General features: G+C 39.9%; 1 protein-coding gene across 1 annotated transcript; it reads left to right on the top strand.

Moving 5' to 3' along the window:
* Positions 1 to 1766: 1766 nt before the first annotated feature.
* IL2RG (interleukin 2 receptor subunit gamma) lies at positions 1767 to 23020 on the top strand. The gene is made up of 8 exons (XM_075184477.1): positions 1767 to 2083; positions 11882 to 11972; positions 14330 to 14493; positions 14687 to 14835; positions 15371 to 15533; positions 19219 to 19318; positions 19763 to 19847; positions 22712 to 23020. The coding sequence occupies exons 1-8, from the start codon at positions 1966 to 1968 to the stop codon at positions 22847 to 22849; spliced, it is 1008 nt and encodes a 335-aa protein (XP_075040578.1). The 5' UTR covers positions 1767 to 1965; the 3' UTR covers positions 22850 to 23020.
* The last annotated feature ends 493 nt before the right edge of the window (positions 23021 to 23513 follow it).

Here is a 23513-nt window from a genome sequence, read left to right as displayed (position 1 = left end):
GGCCAGGACTTACAAAAAGCTCCCTTACGAGTCAAAGCCGTGATAGGTGCAATGAGGGACGAAAACCCTCTGATGAATTGGCAGTAGTAGTTTGCAAATCCGATAAACCGATGGGTGGCTTTAAGACCACAGAGTGGTGCCAGTTGAGAATGGATTCCACCTTCATAGGGTCCATTGGGAGACTGTTCCCGAAGATGAGGTAGCCAAGGAAGGGGACTTGAGGTCATTCAAAAAGACATTTGTGGAGCTTGCAATACAGGGAATGGGCCCGGAGACGTGAGAGAACCACTTTAACATGACTGCGATGAGAGAGTATGTCCGGAGAAAAAATGAGAATGTCTTCAAGATAAACAATCACTGATTGATATAGAAGGTCTCTGAAGATCTCGCTGACAAATTCAATGCATTACTAAGTACTCGTAGTGCCCATCATGAGTATTGAAGGCTGTGTTCCACTCATCATCTCTACGAATGCGCACCAAGTTGTAGGCTCCTCTGAGGTCTAATTTGGTAAAAATTTGAGCTCCACGGATGCGATCAAACAACTCTGGAATAAGAGGAAGCGGATAGCGATTCTTGATTGTCATAGCATTCAGGTGGCGGTAGTCAATACATGGTCTTAAGGAGCCGTCCTTCTTTTCAATGAAGAAGAATCCAGCCACCACAGGAGATGAAGGCTATCGAATGAAGCCCCGCTGTAGGTTTTCGGAAATATACTGGGACATGGCTTGCGTCTCCGGTAAAGATAAGGGATAAATCCTGTTCATAGGACTACTACCCCCTGCATACACTGGAGAAGTTGTGCCTGATTAGTCTCCTGTTTTTCCACACGCTGAGCCAGGTAAAGGAGAAGTTCACAAGCAGAGGGTTCCCCAGTACCGTCTGACATGGCCAGAGTATACTGTCAGACTCAGTAGGCACTGTAGACTGTTAGCCTGCAGCACCAGACAGATATTCTGTTCACAGGTATTCATCACACGTTCATAGCATGTGTTGCTGGCCAATTGCTGCCTGGTGTGTGAATTCTAGATCTTATCTGAGGGTCCGTACATACACACAAACATAAGTTGGTAACAATAGTTTAACCATTCAATTGATAGTGCAAAATGCTGACATGCATTTCACTATCTTGGCTTTGGCAAAACCCAATCCCCCTGCTTCCTGTTTTCTAATATGTGGTCTGTTTAGGCCAGGTTACCACTCAGACACAGCAGAAGAGTGACTAGATGCAGGATAGTCCTCTCCTCAGGGTATCATCACAGGCATGTGAAAATTATAATTAAATATTCCAATTGAAAAAATTGTTTAGAAATTTGATCATTCAGGCTCAATAATTTTGATCCTACATTACTTGAAAGCACTGTGTGGGCAGATTAATGTATCATATTAAGTGATTTTTTTTCTAAATGAACATGTGCAAAATCATGTTTATGCCTTGTGTGTGTACAAATCGTTAAATGAAAAGGTTTTCTAAGTACTGTATTGTTTAATAGAAATTCAAATAAAGTGTGAGCAGCTTTAAGCTTTTTTTTACACACTTAAGCACACTGTAGCAGATAGTGGTAATCTTTTACTGGAACAGTTCCCTTGAACAGGCATATATACAGAACAGTGCACTGTAACAGGTATACGTGTATAACAAAAACACTATACAGATAAAAACAGATGAAAAGCAGCCTATTTTAACTTTAATATATGTAGTGCTGATTGAGAGAGGAACGGAAACATTGACAGGAAATTTGTCATAAGATTTGTTTTTGTGACAGGAAGAAAGAGAGCAAGGAAACTGAGAGAAACAGAGAGACAGAACATCGTGGAGATAGAAAGATGAAATAAGGGTGACAGTAACACATTGACCTAAACCTGTTATATGGTGTATTTGATATACAAGTTATTGATCACGCAGAGTACAAAGGCTGCTCTAGAAAGTAGGTTGAAGACAAAATAAAGTCAGAGAACAAGGCAATGAAGATGCTATACTCTGTATTTGTCAAGAAAACCTTACTCGAAATAGGGCCTTCCTACTATGTTATCATCTTCCTATCAGTCCTGACTTACCATGTTCATTGCAGCAAAGAACCAGGTAAATATATCTTATTTTTCTCAGTGTATTGAATGGTGGTTTAATATTTTAATCTCTCACACTCAGAGGTGCCAGCATGTATGTATCTATATATATATATATATATATATATATATATATATATATATTAAATGTATATATTCTGTTCATGTACTTATAGACTGTGTCAAACCACCCAGAACTTCATGATGCCTTATGTTTAGAAACATAAATGAGTTCGCTAAATGTTAATGAGATTCCTTACAGAACCTAATTTTCTGCATCTTCTGCTTGTACTCATATGCTTCTGGAGAACAGAGTAAAGGATGACTCATCTGGCCATAGGACTGTTTTTTCACTGCAAGCCAACCACTGCCTACGTTCTTTCCACCACTCTCAATCCATTTTTAAGTGTAATAAGACTGCAATCTAAACACTGTCTCTCAATGATCAGCAGACTGTTTTATTACACTATCTGCTTACACCATATATTGATGTTTGCAGTCAACCGCCTTGCATGGTAGATTGAATGTACAGACATCATAGTTGAAGTGTATGCTGTTGTCTACCGTTGCCCCTTATCGATATATATTTTTCCTCAAACATCTTGCCAATATCAGAGCCAGTTGTTATCTCAAAACATCAGCAAACTGAGTTCTCCATACCACTGTACTTTTGGTCAAGCTTGCTCTGACAATCCTTAGTCTAAAAAAAAGGTTCAATTAAGATAAATGGTAAAAGATAGTTATGGTTGACAGCAATTGACTGTTTTAAGATGTCTACAGTGACTAGTTCATGTTTCCACCTCACATTGTCTCTCCTCATTCCAAACATATCATACTACCAGTAAATGCACAGATCTGCCAGTCGCCCGTGGCTGCTTTATTATTGGTAGCGAATACTGCTGCAGCCTTACAATAGACAGAAACACTTTCCTGACCAGCAGCTACAATTGTTATTCTGCTCCTTTATATATTAAGAATTCCCCAAACCTCTTAGCTTGTAAGCTATTTTGGGCAGGGCCATCTTTACCTTCTGTTTCATGCCATTGTATTTAATTTCTTTATGTCATGATCCCCTCAATTTACAGCACTGAGTAGTATGTCAGCCCTTTAAAAATAAAGTATAAAAATAATAATATTCTGTCACTTAGATCTCTTTCTCCACTGGGCATAGAGAAGACCATCGCCCTCTGATATAGTTATTATTGGTGGCATTCCCTAACTGCAGATGTCTATAAATATGTCACAGTCTGCGGGGTCTGCGCCCGACAAAAGATTCCTAGGTGATCCCCCATCGGTCTCCTCCTTCCTCTTCCTGCACCAGACTCCCCTTGGATCAGCATTAGCATGAACTTCATCACTGATTTTCCTAACAGTCGCAGCTGCAATTCTATTTGGGTAGTGGTCAAACATTTCTCCAAATGGGCCTACTTTGTCTCTCTTAAGAAGTTATCTTCTGCTGCTGAATTAGCCCTTCTGTTTATCAAGAATTTTTTTCGTATCCATGGTTGTCCCCTTGAAATCATCTCTGACTGTGGGGTAAAATTCATGTCCACGTTCTGGAGGTGTTTCTGTAATCATCTTGGCATTAGTCTGAAATTATCCTCAGGGTACCATCCCCAGACCAATGGTCAGACTGAGTGTGTTAACCAGAATTTGGAGACCTTTCTCTGCTGTTACTGTTCCAAACACCAAACCTCCTAGAGCAACCACCTCCTTTGGGCGGAGTTCTCACATAACAATCATTCACATGAGTCTATTGGTGTCTCCTCCTTCTTTACCATCTTTGAAAGACATCCTGTGTTACCTACCATCTCTGATGTATCTAATTTTCCTGTTCTGGCTGTTCAAGTTATGGTCCATAATTCGTCTCATATATGGACCCAGGTACCATCGAAACTTCAGTAGTCTTTCAAGCAGCACAAACACTTTGCTGATCACAGGAATCTTTCAATTCTTCATATGGATGAGAAGGTGTGGTTATCCACCCACAATTTTAAACTCAATGTACCATCTATGAAGTTTGCACCCTGTTATATTGCTCCCTTCCGCATTTCCCTTTGTAATTTTCCTCAAACCATTCCTGAACGGATGAGTGGTGCTCAAGGCCAATCCATAATTATTGCCTTAACTGGTATCCACCTTCCATACTAATGAAGAGATTATGCTTCCATTTTTTCTGTCCTCAACCAGCTGATGACAGAGAAAGGAAGTTAATCTTTGTGTGTCTACCTATTGTAAGGGGTAGGGGGGGCAGTACTTGGATTCCTTAGTATAATATTGTCTCCTGCCCTAACAAGAGAACCAATGTTTATTAAGTACAGACAGTTTTGCTTGATCCTCCAATGCTATGCTTTTCTTTCCTTTTTATATGCCCCTAATCGCAGATCACAGTTACCAATCCCCGCCACTCCCATTTATTAAGACGCAACACCTAGAAAAATAAACTGTTAAAGAACCTGTATTTACGCCATAATTGTGCACGCAATCTTCTTCTATTTCTGGATACGCTTGTTACATTACCATACGCATTTACGCTTTCCCTCGAATGACACGCCTACTTCAGACCTTTAAACCTAATTATAAATTCATAACCACAACGCAGATATATATGTATGAAATAGAATCTTTACTTGTACAATAATGTAATAATATAATTTCGATAACATAATCTTACACATGGTACATATAATAGATGGCATTCTGTGTGTAGGTACAATATCTTATTGATTTCTTGCTTATTATGCACGTGTGTGTGTGTGTGTGTGCATGTGCATGTGACTGTGTGTATGTATGTCAGACCATAATGAAATTTCTTCTTACAATGCAAAGTCACCATCCAAAATGGCTGACTTCCAATGCTTTGTTACAAACTCATGATGGCTCACAAGGCCTCACTTACTAACAATGTAAAGTGAGCAACAGGCCCTTAACTCACAACAACCAGTATTAGCAAGTCCACCACAAATAGCTCTCTATTCAGCAGTTATCACACAATGTCCACTAACATTTCTTGTCTAACAGGGGAGGAGATATTTACAGACTTCCCAGCAACATTCAAAGAAGTCTTTTCATCTTATCACACATCTGTTTAAATAGTAGCCATTACACACATAGGGGGGATGGGATGAAAACACAGACCAGCCAGACGACTTACCAAGTACAGTCAGTATTAAAATCAACAAACAGAACTACAATATATATTAACAGTCTTACAAAATACAATATGAATCTTTAGCTGGTAGATATTCACAGAGAAGCCACACTATAGCTACATCAAATACAATACTATTCAAGTATGAGGTCTATTGTATTGGTACAATCAAACTCCTAAGGTATTACTAATTTCAAACCCTTAAACTGCATCACTTCTTAAGCACACTACCATTTACTACAATAACAACATCTAATTCTATGGGGGGTATTCAATTGACGGCGGGATCGCCGAAAATCCTGTGCTCGAAAAATATTACTGTTAATACGGTAATCCTGTGCGTAAATACCGTTAATACGGTAATTTACTCACTGGATTTCAGCTCGCAGCTCATGGAGCCGCGAACTGAAATCCAGCGAGATATTACCGTATTAACGGTAATATTTTTAGAGCGCGGGATTTTCGGCGATCCCGCCGTCAATTGAATATGCCCCTATGACTCTCTCATGCAACTTCATTTTCTATGCTTACAGTGCTACCCTAAACAAAACCCTTCTTATAAGCTACACCACATGGTCTGTGACTTTATAACAAAGTTTACAACACAGCCTATTGTAGCTCCTATAGTCTATAGATAAACCATTTAAAGCACTAACAATACACAGTGTACATTTTACTCATATTTAAGTCTATTTACTCATATTCACAATGTTAGCATAGCCCTATTAAAGGGCTCATATATACTTTACTATTTTTCAATCCAAACGGTGAGAAATCCTTGGTGTGTGTCTGCGTAATCAGCCTGACCCCAAAAGACACTTTTGTCTTCAGAAGATAATTACAAAACTTCTGTGGGATGGACTGATGTATCTGATTGGAGGCCAATTGTTTTGATATGTAAATGTACCTAGGATCACAGTTCTCTTCATGCAAAAGCTATGTATAGTGGGAGAAGAGAGACAATAGTTATTAAAGGAAGGAAAAAAAATAAAATATATATATATATATATATATATATATATATATATATAAAATCAATTACCGGTATATATGTCTTCTTCATACACATATTGTTTTGTTAACACTGTCACACAGTCAATAGTGAGAGCCATAAGTAAGAGCCATAGGTATTTCCCCTTCACACAGCAGGTCTGCATTTCTATTTATGTAATAAGAAGGTGTGTTTTCCTATGTATCTATAGTAGCTTTCAGTTGGATGTGCATTAAATTCTATTCTTCGAAGAAGCTATATTGTTAAAGATTTTCCTCCTGCATAATAACAAAGATTTTGTCAACTTACCTCAGAACCATTATATCTTTTTTCTTTAAAATATATAACTACGATGTTTTGTGAATTTTCTTTGTATGTATGTTCTGATGCAGGAGTCAAGTTCATTCAATCTAATCTTAATAGCCCAGAACAATAGTATTTTGCTCTACATAAGCCAATCAACACAGGTGCTTTGGTAGCACTTTTAAAAGCTTGTCAATAAGATTCTTAATATACTTCAAATTAGTATTGAAACTGCTTGCAATTTAAGCCTGTCAGGCCCCATGGTATTTCTTTAAATAGTGAAGTGCAATGCATCTATTTAACCACATAGGTATTGTTTACCAGTTCTCTACGATCATAACCCCTTTCACAAAATCAAATCAGTACAATTACAATACTCTAGTTCTTTTAACCCAATAAACTGAATATTTTAATAAATCAGTAAAAAGAGAAGGGGAATGAAAAGTATAAAATAACAACATGTTCATACCTCCCAACTGTTCTGATTTCAGCGGGACAGTCCCAGTTTTAGGACTGTCATGCTGTCCAGCCCAGGGACATCTTTGCCGTGTGGTGGGAATGTTAGAGGAAGGGTGGAGTCTAATGGGCAGCCTAGCTAGGTAACCCTCTGGGGTCGTGACCACGTCCCCCATTGTGATGTGACCACGCCCCCATTGTGACATGGTCACGCCCCCTGTCCTGCTGCTGGGGACAGATTTTTGGGAGGTATGACATTACTATTATTATTATTATTATTATTATTATTATTATTAATAGTTATTATTATCATATTATACAGAGCTGTACATTGATAATGATGCAAACAGATGACATAGATTGACAGGAAACAGAGGGTAAATATGGCTCTGCCCTATCAAGTTTACAATCTAAGAGGTATGGGATGCACTTGATACATAAGATAGCTGTTGGTGGGGATACATATTCAGTCACTGTGCTAGTTTCTGGCTCCAGGCTGTCGTTCATTACAGGTACTGTGACAGCTCCTGAATTTGGGTAGTTGGTGATTACAGGTACTGTGCTAATTCCTGACTCTGGGCAGTTGGTGATTACAGGTACTGTGCTAGTTTCTGACTCTGGGTAGTTGGTGATTGCAGGTACTGTGCTAGTTTCTGACTCTGGTTAGTTGGTGGTTGCAGGTACTGTTCCAGTTTCTGACTCTGGTTAGTTGGTGATTACATGTACTGTGCTAGTTCCTGACTCTGGGTAGTTGGTGATCACAGGTACTGTGCTAGTTCCTGACTCTGGGTAGGTGGTGATTACAGGTACTGTGCTAGTTTCTGACTCTGGTTAGTTGGAGATTACAGGTACTGTGGTAGTTCCTGACTCTGGGTAGTTGGTGATCACAGGTACTTTGCTAGGTCCTAACTCTGGGTAGTTGGTGATTACAGGTACTGTGCTAGTTTATGACTCTGGGTAGTTGGTGATTACAGGTACTGTGCTAGTTCCTGAATCTGGGAAGTTGGTGATTACAGGTACTGTGCTAGTTCCTGACTCTGGGCAGTTGGTGATCACAGGTACTGTGCTAGTTCCTGACTCTGGGTAGTTTGTGATCACAGGTACTGTGCTAGTTCCTGACTCTGGATAGTTGGTGATCACAGGTACTGTGCTAGTTTCTGACTCTGGTTAGTTGGAGATTAAAGGTACTGTGGTAGTTCCTGAATCTGGGAAGTTGGTGATTACAGGTACTGTGCTAGTTTCTGAATCTGGGTAGTTGGTGATTACAGGTACTATGCTAGTTCCTGACTCTGGGTAGTTGGTGATTACAGGTACTGTGCTAGTTCCTGAATCTGGGAAGTTGGTGATTACAGGTACTGTGCTAGTTTCTGAATCTGGGTAGTTGGTGATTACAGGTACTATGCTAGTTCCTGAATCTGGGTAGTTGGTGATTACAGGTACTGTGCTAGTTCCTGAATCTGGGTAGTTGGTGATTACAGGTACTGTGCTAGTTCCTGAATCTGGGTAGTTTGTGATCACAGGTACTGTGCTAGTTCCTGACTCTGGGCAGTTGGTGATTACAGGTACTGTGCTAGTTCCTGACTCTGGGTAGTTTGTGATCACAGGTACTGTGCTAGTTCCTGACTCTGGGTAGTTGCTGATTACAGGTACTGTGCTAGTTCCTGCCTCTTGGCAGTTGGTGATTACAGGTACTGTGCTAGTTCCTGCCTCTTGGCAGGTGGTGATCATGGGTACTGTGCTAGTTTCTGAATTTGGGTAGTTGGTGATAACAGGTACTATGCTAGTTCCTGACTCTGGGCAGTTGGTGATCACAGGTACTGTGCTACTTCCTGACTCTGGGTAGTTGGTGATTACAGGTACTTTGCTAGTTCCTGACTCTGGGCAGTTGGTGATTACAGGCATTACAATCAGTGAGAAGGGGGGGGCAGCAATTATTGGCAGATCAGAAAGGGAGCAGGAGGTGGTGTGGAGGGAGATGAGGTTGGAGATGTAGAGGGGAGTGGAGAGGCTAAGATCTTAGTGGTGAAGCTGAGGAGTTTGAGGTGGATTTTATAGGGGAAAGGGAGCTAGTATAGCTATTGATAGTGAAAATGGAAGCAGTGTGACAAGAGAGAAAAATCAGTAGGGCAGCAGCATTAAAGATGGATTGAAGAGGTGACTGAGAGGGAGGGCAGAGAGGAGGAGGTTGCAATAGTTGACGTGAAAGGCAAAAAGAGCATGGATGAGAGTTTTGTTTGTTTGTTGGATGTGATGACATGGCAGGATTGGTAGAGAGACTGAATTCGGGGAGTGAAGGAGTGGGAGGAGTCAAGGATGCTACCCAGGCAGTAGGACTGAGGAACAGAAGAGAGATTAATTTTGTCAATGGGAAACTTCTCTTTCCAAGGCAATGAAACTCTTGGGCGCTTATGAGTATATTGAAAATTTCTAAATTATAAACAAAAACTTATGTAAAATAGGTACAACTAGAAACTGTATCCAGAGATAACAATGAATCCTGATATAGTGTAATTGAATTAATTGCTATTGACAAATATATACAGGAGTAAGCAATCCCACTACAGCTATTAATAGGGCCTATTGCTCACCCTATTCACAAAGACATGGATACAAAACGAAAAAGAACAGCGCTGTACAGATTGATCACCCCTTCAGATGATAACAAAAAATTGTGGTTACCGCAGGGATGCCATAAATGATACGCCCGTGATCTATATGCATTCATGCTTAGCTAGGGAGGGTTGGCTTCTATATCAACACTGGTAAGAAGTATCTTTGTCTTATTTATATTGGAACTGTTATTGTATCAAGGAGTGGAAAAAAAGGATATAGTTTGCAATAGCTGATCTGGATTGTTTCAAAACTAAGGACCATGCTTTCTCCGCTAAACTTTATAAGTGGGATCTGTGTTTGAGCACACAATAACATTGAATGGGGTTACATTCTTTACCCTAATAAGAGTGCCACTCGGATTCCTTAGGAGATTACGTTTGCATTAAGGTTCATTAAGGACTGTGTTGGATATATTTGAATTATATCGCTGGAACTTTGCTTGGAGCTTTTTTCTCTTTTGAGTCTATATTTGCACACTGTTATATGCTCAGGAGCATTTTATATGTTTTATATGTTCATTAAATATATTTTTTTAATTTAGAGACCATCTCTTATATTATTTATTAATGCAGAATGTTAATATGAAATAATATTGTCAATGGAGAGCAAGAGGAAGGAAGGCATGGGAACTCTGGAGTCGGGAAAACAATGAATTCCATATTGAGTTTAAGAAAGTGATGGGTAAGAGAGACAGAGCATATGTAAGAAAGCAAAGTAAGGGAAAAGTCAGGGAAGGAAATGTAAATTTGGCTGCATAGACGAAGTAGTAGAGAGAAAGAAGGAGGAAAAGTCGGTGGTAGAGACCAGGGGAGGGCTGTCAAACTTTAGCCTGGGGGGCAAGACATGACTCAGCACTCTAAGAGGAACATTTTAAAGGAAAAAACAATGCAGGTGGCCCAGTGGCCCAGCCCAAGGAAGCCCTGCCCACCAGCCTAGCCTGCCCCTGATAGAGACAGAAAAGGAGCAATTGTAAAGGTAGGAGGTAAGCCAGGAAAGGATGGGGGCCAGGTTAGGTGTAGGGGTGTGAGAGAAGGAAAGAGAAGGTAAGGTCTCTGCCAGCATCTGAGGTGGTATTGAATGAGGAGAGCCAGGTTTTAGTGATGGTGAGGTGGTTGAGAGAGCTGGAGATGAAGAGGTTGTGGATTGAGGCCAGTTTATTGCAGACAGATGTGGAGATCCAGAGAGCACAGGAGAAGGAGAGGAAGGGAAGTAGAAGGATGTGGATAAGGTTAGCAGAATAGTATTTTAAAATGTGTCACCCATGGTCCCAGCAAGTCCTGGCAGCATAAATTGTTTGTGTATGATGGCACTTGTTGAACAAGTGCCAACACACCCATGTTTACTAGAGCATGCTGACGCTTCTAAAACATAGTAAAAACTAACTCTCCCCTTTATTATACTATTAAGTCCTATGGGGCATATTCAATTGTTGGCGAAAACGACAAAATTCGCGCGCCGCGCGCACTATTGTCATCATTACGGTAATAGTGCGCGTAAATACCGGTATTATGGTACTTTTCTCGCTGGATTTCAGCTTGCGGTTCCCTGAGCCGCGAGCTGAAATCCAGCTTACTACTACCGTAATACCGTAATAGTTTTAATGACACTGGGATTCTAAACAATTGAATATGCCCCTATGAATTTATCTTTTTTTCCATCTTCTTTCTTCTTCTCTCTGGCAATCCAAAGCTTTTTTTTTTTTTTTTTTTAAAAACCCAGATGTTAGACGACAAGAACCTGCTTACTTGACTAGCCACTTCACAAATGCAAATCCATGTGCCTGTCTCCAAATAACCAATCAAGAGCGGCTGCACTTTGATGGGGTAGAGTTTGAGAAGGCCGCAGTGATTGACTATTTGCATATTGATCCAACATAGGATCCTCATTGTATCAATCACAGACACATTTTGTGATTGAACCTCATTGACAATGAAGTTCATTCAGGTTTTTCAGAAAAGAACAAAGGCCTCTAATTAATCATTATGAGAGCTATTATTTTGCCTAGTTGTAATTCATCTTTATAACTTTGTGGGATGTAATACAATCTAAAGCACTGAGGTATGTACAAAAGTGGAGCAAAGCATTAATTTAATATAGTAGCTACTTGAAGCTATTGTATGAATTACTTTGGGTAGAACAAATTAAAATTTTGTGTTACATTATAAATAATAATAAAAATACCAGTTTTAAATAAAGAAAACATGTATGTTATTATGCTGCATGTTTAAAGGTTTTAGTTGTATTTTAATTATTGGAATTTTGTGACAGAAAACTTACACTATGTTCATTTTGTAATGCAGAGGTGCACTGTACTTTGGATAAGGACAAATTCTTGACCTGCCTTTGGAATCAGCAAGAACACCTAAATGAGAACTATACATTATATTACTGGTGAGTGAAAAACTAATTTAACACACAGAATCATATTCCACAGACTATGTATTCCCTATATAAAAATCAATATATAATTAGACAAAACAATCTATTAGATGTTATTATGCACCCAGTACACAAAGTGCCACACACATATTACTAGGCTGCACACATATTGATAAATTGCTGAAAAGTAACACAAATTAATTCATAATGCATTATACTATAATGGAGAGCAGGCGGCATAATGGTGTAAAACTTGAATCGGGCCCTTTAGACCGCTGGTTAAAATGGGTCTAATTAAAGGAGAGTTATCATGAAACTGGAAAAAAAACCAAATAGATTTATTACAAATTATTAAATATTATTAGTAAATTATTATTTAAAATCCAAAATTCGAAAAAAGATTAGTCTACTCTTTGAAATTCTGATGGGGCAGTTGCTAGTGTCTGATTATGTAAATGTTGTTCATACTTATACTCAGAAATCAACTAGAGCCTCATCAGTATATAAGAGACAGGTATGCAGCACTTTTAAACACAAATAATCACCAACGCTAAACATATATTGCAGTATATAAAAATATACATATAGGGCCTGATTCATTAAGACATGCAAAGCAAATGTAAATTGCATTTTTAAAACGCACATACATCGGGCTTATGTGCAGCCGTATTTTGAAGATTCATCTTTTTGGAGCACAGGTATTGCTGAGTAGTGATGAGCTGCACAGGTAATTGCTGGGAAGCAGTGAACAGCACAGGTAATGCTAAGTAGCCATGAGCTGCACAGTAATGCTGAGTAGTGATGAGCTGCATCATCCACGATGTCAGGAACAACAGGAGTCAGAGGAAACGCTTCCTATCAGGTAGAGAGACCTGATGATCTGACACCCATTAAATGGAGGAGGGCCCTTATAAAGGGAACTGGCTGCAGATGATCCAATCACTGCGGAGCAGAGGTTTTGAAGGTTCCAGGGGTAGCGCATGCGCAGACCACTAGGCAAGATGGCGTCCAATGATAGAGGAATGCCAGGCTGAACAACAGATAGAGGTAACCAAGGGAAACCAAAGCACACAATGAACAACACGGAGCTAACCTAGTGAGATGCGTGATACCCATTCCACCATTGAAATTGTAGGCTATCGTACAATTTCTTTGTGCTCGAAGATGATTTGGATGTTGCTGCGTTCTCTGGTGTATGGTCCTGTTCTGGCCATACATAGAGCGGTTATACACAAAATGCAGCACATACGTTCCTTAATGAATCAGGCCTATAATCTTCAGCCAATATATAATTTCAAATATGTATCTTCAATATAAATAATACCCCAAATAAAACCATGCAATTAAACAACAAGACTCTGCAGCAATAAAACAGATTTAGTATTGTAATTACTAGCTCTAATACCAATAAGTTAAGTCATCAATCAAATCAGTGATGTAATACAGAGCCGTATTTCGTGTCCAAAATTTGTGAATCACAAAAATATGGTCATCTTTTTAAGACTAATGAAGAATTTTCAGGAGCCAGATCAGTTCCACTCTATGTTTTCTGCAGACCAATGAAAGTTGTAAATGGCACATGACACATGAAAATTATTTACAGTATTAGGACTTGAATTTGAGTTAGGTGCAAAGCAAAGGAAAGGAGTAACTTGGCACCTTGGCAAAACCATGTTGCATTAGAGGGAGGGGTGAATTTAAAATGTCGGGACACATTTATAGTTGGGATAGGGCATGTCATAGATCAACTTTAATTTCAGTGTAAAAATAAAGCTACCAAGTATTTGTGTGCTACATGGAAAAACAGACAGTATTTTCCTTGCATGCCAAAAAAATTGTCCATTTGTCCTGATGCAAAGTTGCTCCTTTACTTTGCTTTGTTCCTAACTCAAAATCAGGCCCTTAGTGAGCCAGATAATTCCAATATTGAGGGAGTGTTGGATGTTCCCTCTGAAGATGGCTCCTCCACCCATGTCACTTAACTCCCAGGACCCAGCCTCCCTATACAGGAGAGCGCTGAAAGCCGAAGTTACAATAGCAAATAAAGTTTTGCTTACACCTTCCTTTCATTTTTGTTTATTTGTTGTGACAAATACTTTATTGTTTTTTTCTATTTTTTGATATTGCCTTTTAAGTCCAAAAATGTCTACTTGTATAAGTGTACATTTCACAGATTTTGAGGCCAGCCATAGATACAGGAATCTCCAAAAGTAATTCAGGTCAGTTCCAAAATATTTTCTGAAAAAAGTGGTTCATACATTATTTTTATATAACTAGATGGTTTTACTGACATTTCACAATAATGTAATGTTTACAATATGAGGCACACAAAAGTAAGAACACTTTTATATACTGCTATATATTTTTAGGTATAGTAAGGAGGAAGCTGCCCCTTGTCCTCAATACCTGGTTGCCAATCGTACAACTATCGGCTGCTTGTTCTCCAATGGCAAGACCTTCATAAAGTTCACTGTGAAGCTGTACAGCAGTATTCATTCAGTCGTGACAGTGTTTGAAAATCTGCAAAACCTTGGTAAGATATATATATATATATTCATTTATTTAGAATTATTATGTATTTTTCTAGTGCCAGCATACTCCACAGCACTTTACAATATTTACTCATTCCAACTAATACTTATATTGCAGAAGGCATATGGTTATATAATATACTAGGCACATTAAGTGAAATATGCAAAAACAGTTCCTTATGTCACATGTTGCAGTGAAGATGGACCCTCCGACAAACCTGAATGTGGTGAATACTAGCAGTTTGGAGCTACGTCTTACATGGGTGCAATCCTATGGCTCTTTCCCAGACCGATGTATGTCTTATCAAGTGCAGCATCGGAATATGGCCAGTGACAAGTGGACGGTAATATCAGTTATTGTGGCACATATTACATATAAAGTTCTGTTCATTCTTTGGATCTTTCCTCTAGAGCCCTCTTTACTTTCATCCTGGAATCTAATCATTACATTCTTCCTCTTTTATTATTATACATTTGATATACCTATACATCACACACAAAGCACATATATACATACATATAAACACTTGGTTGCAGGTGAATATGTATCTTAAGACACGTGCATGGAACTGCACAGCAACATAGGATTAATTGTGAGGGAAGGACATTGTTTATCCTTATGATGGGAAGAGCTGGCCAGTCATGAATAGATCAGGGTAAAAATGTAATTTTACTGCGTGGGACTAGATATTTTATTTATTTTGTTAACGGTTGGAGAGCGGACATTTTAGAAGATTTGTACATAATTTTGGAGGTGGCGGTAAAAATATACTGCGTCTCCACTACTATTCTAGTTCATAAATAGCCTCCATGAAGTTTCTTACATGTGTATGTTCTTTTTTATGCTCCGCTCAAGCATCTCCACTTTTGTCGCTTTAGGTGAAGAATGCCTCTTCTACCAAGTTTTCCTTACCTAGTTTTGACCCTCAGCAATCCTATACCTTCCATGTGAGAAGCCAGTTAAGCATAAGTTGTGCCAGTTCTAAAATGTGGAGTGAGTGGAGTCAAGGAGTCACTTGGGGAAGGAACGCCACAGTCAGCGGTAGGTAAAAGAATTGGTAGCAGTGGACTAAAAATTTTATTTCCATTTATCTTACTATACAGAACCTTTTTAGCTCTATTGCACATATTGGACTTGTTTCATAAAGGAAAGGAAAGCAAAAAATATGAGTAACTTTGCACCTGGGCAAAGCCATGTTGCATTGGAGTGGGAGATAAATTTAAAATGTGATGGCAGCTTTGTAGTTGGGGTAGGGCATGTTCTAGATCAACTTTAAATTTCATTGTAGAAATAAAGATATCAAGTGTTTTTGTGTTACATGAAAAAACAGCCAGTATTTATGTTATGTGTAAAATAATAAATTAATTTGCTCCCCTTGCATTGCAATATGGTTTTGTCCAGGAAAAAACTTTTTTTGCCTTACTTTTCTTAATGAATGAGGGTCATATATTCCACATATTGCTCTTGTGCCCATGTGACGCTGCCACTTGTAGTGCAGCAAGTATGCACTTTAAACGGTGTTCTTGTCAGGAAATATTAAGTGTTGTCATGTTAGAAAAAAAATATTTTTTCCCCATTGCTACTCAAATAGTATGCCCCAATATAATAAAATATATACAATTTCCTTTACAAATAGCCATACATAAAATTTGGGACAAGTTATTAATAAAATAATTTTGCCGTCTGACATCTTTCACCTACCGTTATACACTGCCGTGCACTAGTCTCCCTCATCTTCCCACCATGTTCCTGGCACATCCCACCTCCAACTCTTATATCATATCTGCATATTGCCTGTATTTTTTTCCCTTTTTTATCTCATCAGGATTTATTTTTGTACTTGTATCTTTTAAATGTCATAATAAAAATATTTTGGAAGAACAAATAATAATTTTGCCCCCGTAGGATAATTTTTCATATTTTTTGCCCCTCTAATCTAGAAATAATGATTAGCCTCATAATTCATACTTGCATTGTGCTCCTGTTATGTTAAGATTGGCCAGATAACTGTAACATGCTGTTGGAGCTATCTAGTTAATCAGAAGCAGGTCTAAAAAAATATATTTTTCTGTTGAATTTATGGTGATTTTGCAAAGAATTTGACTAAACCTCTGTCGGGATAGGTGATAAATTTACCCCTAGTCTCTCTTTTGAGCACATATTCTTAATTCCGAAATGTTCCTTCTTTTGGTACTGATGCTCAGGCTTATATATATGCATTTCTTGTCACACTATTAGGGGTATATTAACTAAACTGCAGGTTTGAAAAAGTGAAGATGTTGCCTATAGAAACCAATCAGATTCTAGCTGTCATTTTGTAGAATGTACTAAATAACAGATAACAAGAATCTGATTGATTGCTGTAGGCAACATCTTCACTTTTCAAACCCGCAGTTTAGTGAACCTAGCCCTTAGTCTCTGTGTGGTTCCTAAATACAAGACAAAAGGATCACTCTTGGTACTTTGTATCAGACTGAGTTCAATTTATATCAGAAATCCTACTAAAGTGTCTGTACCAAAGCCTGATTTAGACCTCATGGGGCCCTAGGCAAGATAGTGGTTTGGGGCCCCCCTCCCTAAAAAAAATCTACAACACTATTGTTTTCTAGCATAATATATACCCCAATAGTCGAGTAGTAGGTGAATTTATGTGCTGTCGCGTAAAATGGGGTGTGGCCATATCATGGAGGCATGGCTTGCATAGTTGGGGGGTGTCTGGCAGGTGAAAAGACCCAAACCACCCCCACCTACAGAAAAAACTGGAGTGTGACATATGTTGCATGGCAAAATAAGGTTTTTCTTCTTGAAGGTTTGATACCTCAACATCTAAAGAGTCCATGTGTAGTTGTATGGATAAAAGAACAAGTTTACATATGCTAGCTGGTCACAAATAATATTTGAAGGTAAAATATTTTTTACTGCATCTCCTAATCATTTACATAAAATGTAAAAACAAACACTAACAAGACAGTTTTAAGTTACAAATTTAACTATTACATATCTGGAATGCTTAAAATATTCTGAATAAGGGTTTTCTCCATTATTTGGATAACCTTGCCTAAAATATACCAAATTATATTTAAAATGTAGCCATTGGTCCTCCTTATTAAACTGCTTAGCAGTGCTGATGCCTATGTATATAATATTGTCACCAAATAGCAGAACTTTTTCTCATTCTGGTTGTAGTTCACACTGTTGTCTAGTAAATCCTTAAATCTGCATTGAAAAGTTAATACACAGCACATTCTATGCATTAATGTGCAGGGCCGCCAACATTGGGGTACGGCCAGTACTGCTGTGAGGGGCCCGGATAGAATAGGGGGCCCTGGACAGACCTCTCCGTCTGTCCGGACTTCCTGGACTGTCCGGGCCCTGCAGTCACCGACCATGCTGCCCCTTTTTTTTCTTACCTTCTTCTCCACAATGCTGCAGCTCCGCCTCCCAGGCTGTGATAGGCTGGGAGCGCGGCGAGGTGACGTCATCACTGCATGCCTCGCTCCCAGTGTATCAGTGATCGGGAACTGCAGCAACACGGAGGAGAAGGTAACTTAATTAGCTATTCTTTTTTTTGAGGGGGGTGAGAGGGAGAGCCTGGGGGACCTTAACTGTGGAGGAGGGGAGGCAGAGCCTGGGGGACCTTAACTGTGGAGGGAGGGTGGAGAGGCAGAGGTTGGGGGACCATTACTGTGAAGGGAGGGGAAGGAGAGCCTGGGGGACCATAACTGTGGAGGGAGGGTGGAGAGGCAGAGGTTGGGGGACCATTACTGTGAAGGGAGGGGAAGGAGAGCCTGTGGGACCATAACTATGGAGGGCGAGGGGGGGGAGGGAGAGCCTGGGGGACATAAACTGTGGAGGGAGGGAGGGAGGAGGGAAGAGGGGGACCTTAACTGTGGAGGGGGAGGGAGAGGGGGACCTTAATTGTGGAGGGGGAGGCGAGAGGGAGAAGGGGACCTTAACTGTGATTGGGGAGGGGGACATTAACTGTGGGGGGGGACATTAACTGTGTTGGGAGGAGGGCATTAACTGTGGGGGGGTGGGGGACATTAACTGTGGGGGGGGGGCATTAACTGTGGGGAGAGAGGCGGACATTAACTGTGATTGGGGGGAGAGGGAGACATTTAACTGTGCTTGCGGGAGGGGAGAGGGGGACATTAACTGTGATTGCAGGGAGGTGAGAGGGGGACATTTACTGTGATTGCTGGGAGGGGAGAGGGGGACATTTACTTTGGGGGAAGGGGAACATTTACTGTGATGAGGGAGTGGGGGGGAATGTACTGTGATGAGGGATAGGGTCACATGTATGGTGAAGAAGGAGGGGGGCACATGATTGGGGAGGGGGCACATATATGGGGAAGGGGGCCCTGCCAGATTAATTAGTACTGGGCCCAGGTGGGGGGGGGGGGCAGGCCAAATTAATTAGTACTGGTTTCGACCAACCCGCCGGCAGTTTAGCAGTTTCCAATCTCACACATCGCTAGATATTTTACATCGCCCTATAGTGAATGCAGTGGTTTGAAGCAATAAACCGCCGGCGATGTGTGGCGGTTTACATCTGCCATTGAATACAACTTTTAGTAAATTTACCCCCAGGTCCTCTTTCAGTGCAATGCCAAGCTTACTAGTCTGTCATAATTAGCCCACCTGTAAAAACCTGGCAGTTTATTTAGTGGCTCTCTCTGTCTATAATCTTATGTTTTACTACATTTTCATATATCTATGCTTTCAGATGGACAGCCCTTAACAACACTTTTGAAAACGGCTCTTATATCTATTTTTTCAACAATCCTGTTGCTGTTACTTCTGTTACTCCTCATTAGAATGGAAAGGTAATTGACCCTACACATGTCCTCCCATCCAATGTTGCAATGACATGTCATCATCTTTCTGTTGTTTTGGAATTATTCTTCACTTCCCAGAACAACATGAAGAAGACGAGAAGCATATATAGAGTAAAGGACGTTTCTTACATTTTGTAGGAAATAAATGTAACAACATTTTCAATGTAACCTATCTTTTTCATTTTAAACCATAAACTTTTTCAATCAGCTGTTCTTACTGATTGTATGTTTTCAGAATTAGCTCTTTGTGGCCGTGTCTATTTTCATTGTCTAGAATGGTTTCTTTGATTTTCTGTGCAGTTTTTCATCCAGACTGACTGTGTGTCTTTGTGTTGACAGATAACTTTAGACTGCTCTTTTGTTCGCTGTCTCTTATCAATGTTGGCTGTATTTTGAATTTTTGAGCCTAATTGCAGACTTTTTTTTAATCAGGATTTGGATAATTCTTGTTCCTCAAATTCCAAACCCTGGAAGAAAATTTGAGGATCTTTTCATCACCTACAAAGGCGACTTTCAGGTACTTAGCTTGTGGAAAATCAATAGGGGGTTTAAACGGTCTTGATATATTTAATATACTACAATTTCAGAAGCCAAAATGCTTGTCACGCACCGGCGTTAAGAAAACGGCAGTGACACCGAATGTCAAACATGATAACATCTGACGTGTGTTGTGTAAGCAGAGTTCCAGAACACGCCGTTGACCCACTTACAGACAGTAATGAATGCGAGTGAGCAGTCAGCTTACAAAAGTTGCTGCCTCCACTTCTAATCCAAATCCAGAATCCTGTCCACTTCTCTATGCCAAAAAACTCAGCAAAAAATAACTGTTTACTATGAAGAAGGTCTAGAGTTGGACGTAATTCCACCTAGTAAGCGCAAAATGCACTTTTCCGAACTGTGCATGCACAGTAAAATGGTGTACGCCTAAGTCTGTATGCAGACGAATGTATCTGCCTTTTGGGTCTCTCGGTTGTGTGTTCTTGTTATGATTTTTGCAAGGTGCACTACAAGTCCCAGCAGTCCACGGTTGTCCCCTGGCAGTCATGGGTATGCTGGAGCTTGTAGTACTATAAGTGCCATCATGCCCTGGCAGCTATTGGTATGCTGTAGCTTGTAGAACTATAAGTGCCATTATGCCCAACCACTTAAAAGGCGCCCAGGGCATTGTGAGATCAGTAGTGCACCTTGGAAATGTTATGTGTTGATACTTTAATTTGACTAATTAACCCACACCCATCACGCCAGAGGTAAATGTATCAAGGTCCGATTTTTTTCAGTGTGTTAAAATCATGGCAAATCGCGGGTGTTAACCCACGATTTTAGTCCAAAAGTTCTCAAAGCTGCAATTTTTACCTTGATGTTCAAAATCGCTGGTCATCTCTGGCTATTTGCTGCGATGTCAAACACTCCTGTATTTAGCTAACTCTCCTGTGTTGTCCTTATCTAGCTGCGAGACTAGTAAACACATCACTTTTACACTGCCCCTGTCAATACAGCCGGAGGTCCCGGCAGCTGTCAAAACTGTTAAAAATAGATAAAAGTTAAAAAAATTAAATAAAGCGTGTTGTACACCCTCCCGAGCACTATTAACCCTAGTGCCTAGTACTGTCCCCCCAATTTTCACTTAACCAGCACTAGGCAAACCAGCCTGTGGTGGGTGGCACTATAACAGGGAGACACGTGGCAGGGGTCCCCCTGCCATAATGACATACCAACCCCAGGCTGTTCAGCGCTGGGCTGGATTCCCTAGGGAGGGGGGTCCGCCAAAAAAACAAACGGGCCCCCCCTCTAGGGACAACCAGCTCAGTGCTGAAAGCACTAGGGTTCTTCCTACACCCCTAGGTGGTGGGTGTAGGGTAATAACAGCGATAAAATAGTTAAAAAAATAAACTGCTGCCATTTTATTTTGTGGAACTGCAAGACCCAGCCAGCAAGGGTGCCATAAACAGTGTGGCCATGCTGATACTTGTATAACTACAAGCACCAGCATACCCATGGCAGCCAGGGCATGTTGACACTTGGAGAACCACAAGTGCCAACATGCCCTGACACCCACGGCTGGCTGGGACCTGTAGTTTCACAAAAGAAAATGTTAAATAAACCACCACACCCTGTTTACAACCACATACATTTAATAAAAAATATTAAAACCCCAATAAAGACACTAAACACCCTCATTTATACCACATACTTTTATTAAAAATAAAATATGCCCAAAATACTCACCACTGATGTTTTCATCTGTTGTCAGCAGCTTTTAATCCTAAAATGTCTCTAAATCAAGTCCCAAATAAATTTGTATCCAATAGTCCGGCTTGACCAAGTCTAAAATAAATTTGTAATTCCCAAAGTCCGTCTTGAAATGTCCAAAAAATATTTGTATCCAAAAGTCCTGCTTAAAATGTCCAAAGATAATTTGTAAATCCAAAGTCCCTGCTTGTAATGTCTTCTCTTCTTCTTAGGCAAAAAACCCGCCTTGTTGCTTGAAGTCTTCATTTCTCCTGACCAGGAGGGCTCCCTTGTTGCTTGAAGTTTTCTAATCTTCAGCCAGAAGGGCCACAGATTTGTAATATCCCATCCAGAACATGTTTGTGTAAAAAAAAAAAAATGAAGAGAGCCACCGCAAACAGCTTCTACAGTGTAGAAGCTCCGATATGCAATGAACTTAGTTCATGCGCAAGGTCTATTTATAATGTTATGAAACCCCTAATATCATAAATAGACCTCACGGCTGTGCTAAGTTCACGATTTTCCATGAAATCTCAGGTTCATACATCTGCGAGTTTCAAAATCGCTGGACTTGCAAAATCACACCTTGATACATTTACCCCCAGGAATCTAGGAATAACCCTAGTGCTATCAACATAGGACTGGTTTGGGAAGTGCAGCATTGTTTTTGCAGCTCAATCCCACCCAGAAATTCTGCCTTGTGCTGACCTGCCAAGGACTGGTTGCCTAGTACTGGTATTTGCATTTTCAGGGGGATCCCATGGTTTTTGTCCTCCCAATTTTGACGTTACCAGTCTTGGCTGGTAGCAATAGAGCAAGTTTCACTTAAGGGGGGTGGACACTTGTTTTTTATTCATTTATTCATTTGTAACTCTTCCTGTATTGCAAGATATGCTTAGAGCGTGTCTTAAATTTTTAGCATATCTTAAGAAACTTGCAACTCTACATACTACACAAATAGTGCACTCTTCACAGATACATTTTATGTGTACATTTTTGTCATAAATTGCGTCCAACTCTATATAACGCCCATAATGAGTAATTAGCTTTTTTCCTGGAAACTAAGGTATGTCATGTAGTTCAACTACAGCTGCAAAGTCACACTTATGATTATGTAAGAGTATTGAATCTAACTTTCTTTTTTTCCATCAGGGGTGGCTTGGAGTCTCCAAAGAAGCTGTGGAGAACTTGAAGCTTAATTATAGTGAGCCTCTCTGCACTGTGAGTGAAGAGCCTGACTGTACAGTGCTGGATGGGAAGAATCCTACAACCACCTGCTCTACAAACTGACAACTGTTCATTCAGATCTGTGGTGGGCAGAAGACCAGCTAACCAGGAGTAATCTACCACTTGTTCTTATTTTGTAGTGATGCCGACATAAATAGTACAATGTGCTCTCCCAATGCAGAAGGGTAATTCATGACTGAACTTACAGCTCAGACAGAGAGAAGTGTTGCTATATATATATATATATATATATATATATATATATATATATAATATATATATATAATATATATAATATATAATATATATATAATAGTGCCCCGCATTACTATGGGTAAACAAGTGGAATGCGGCCTGCATTTTATTTTATTTGTTTGAATGACTTAAAAATTCACTGAACACAACAAGTTTGCGCGTGAGTTCAGTTAACCTTCCCCAACAGCGTCACATGACACGTACCCGCACCGATTCCGCTCATCTCCACCCATGCTGTTTGTTGCTGCACACAGTCAGAACAGTATGCTTTCCTAATTCAATCGTAGTGCTGGTACTTGGAAATCTGTGACTGTTTGTGCTCAAAACATTATCATTATTTGTTTGGTAAGTTGGTGTGCAAGTAGATTTAAATGACAGTTTGTTGAATGGTTATCAAATGTATTACCCATTTGTGCTGACGATAGTTATTTCTTTTTAGTTTCCTTGCGGCCCACACAATCTTAGACTTTGA

Source organism: Mixophyes fleayi, chromosome 9, assembly GCF_038048845.1.
Source record: "Mixophyes fleayi isolate aMixFle1 chromosome 9, aMixFle1.hap1, whole genome shotgun sequence".
NCBI classification, from domain to species: Eukaryota; Metazoa; Chordata; class Amphibia; order Anura; family Limnodynastidae; genus Mixophyes; species Mixophyes fleayi.
The sequence above is the reverse complement of the archived record's forward strand: the minus strand, read 5'-3'. Positions and strand labels throughout refer to the sequence as shown.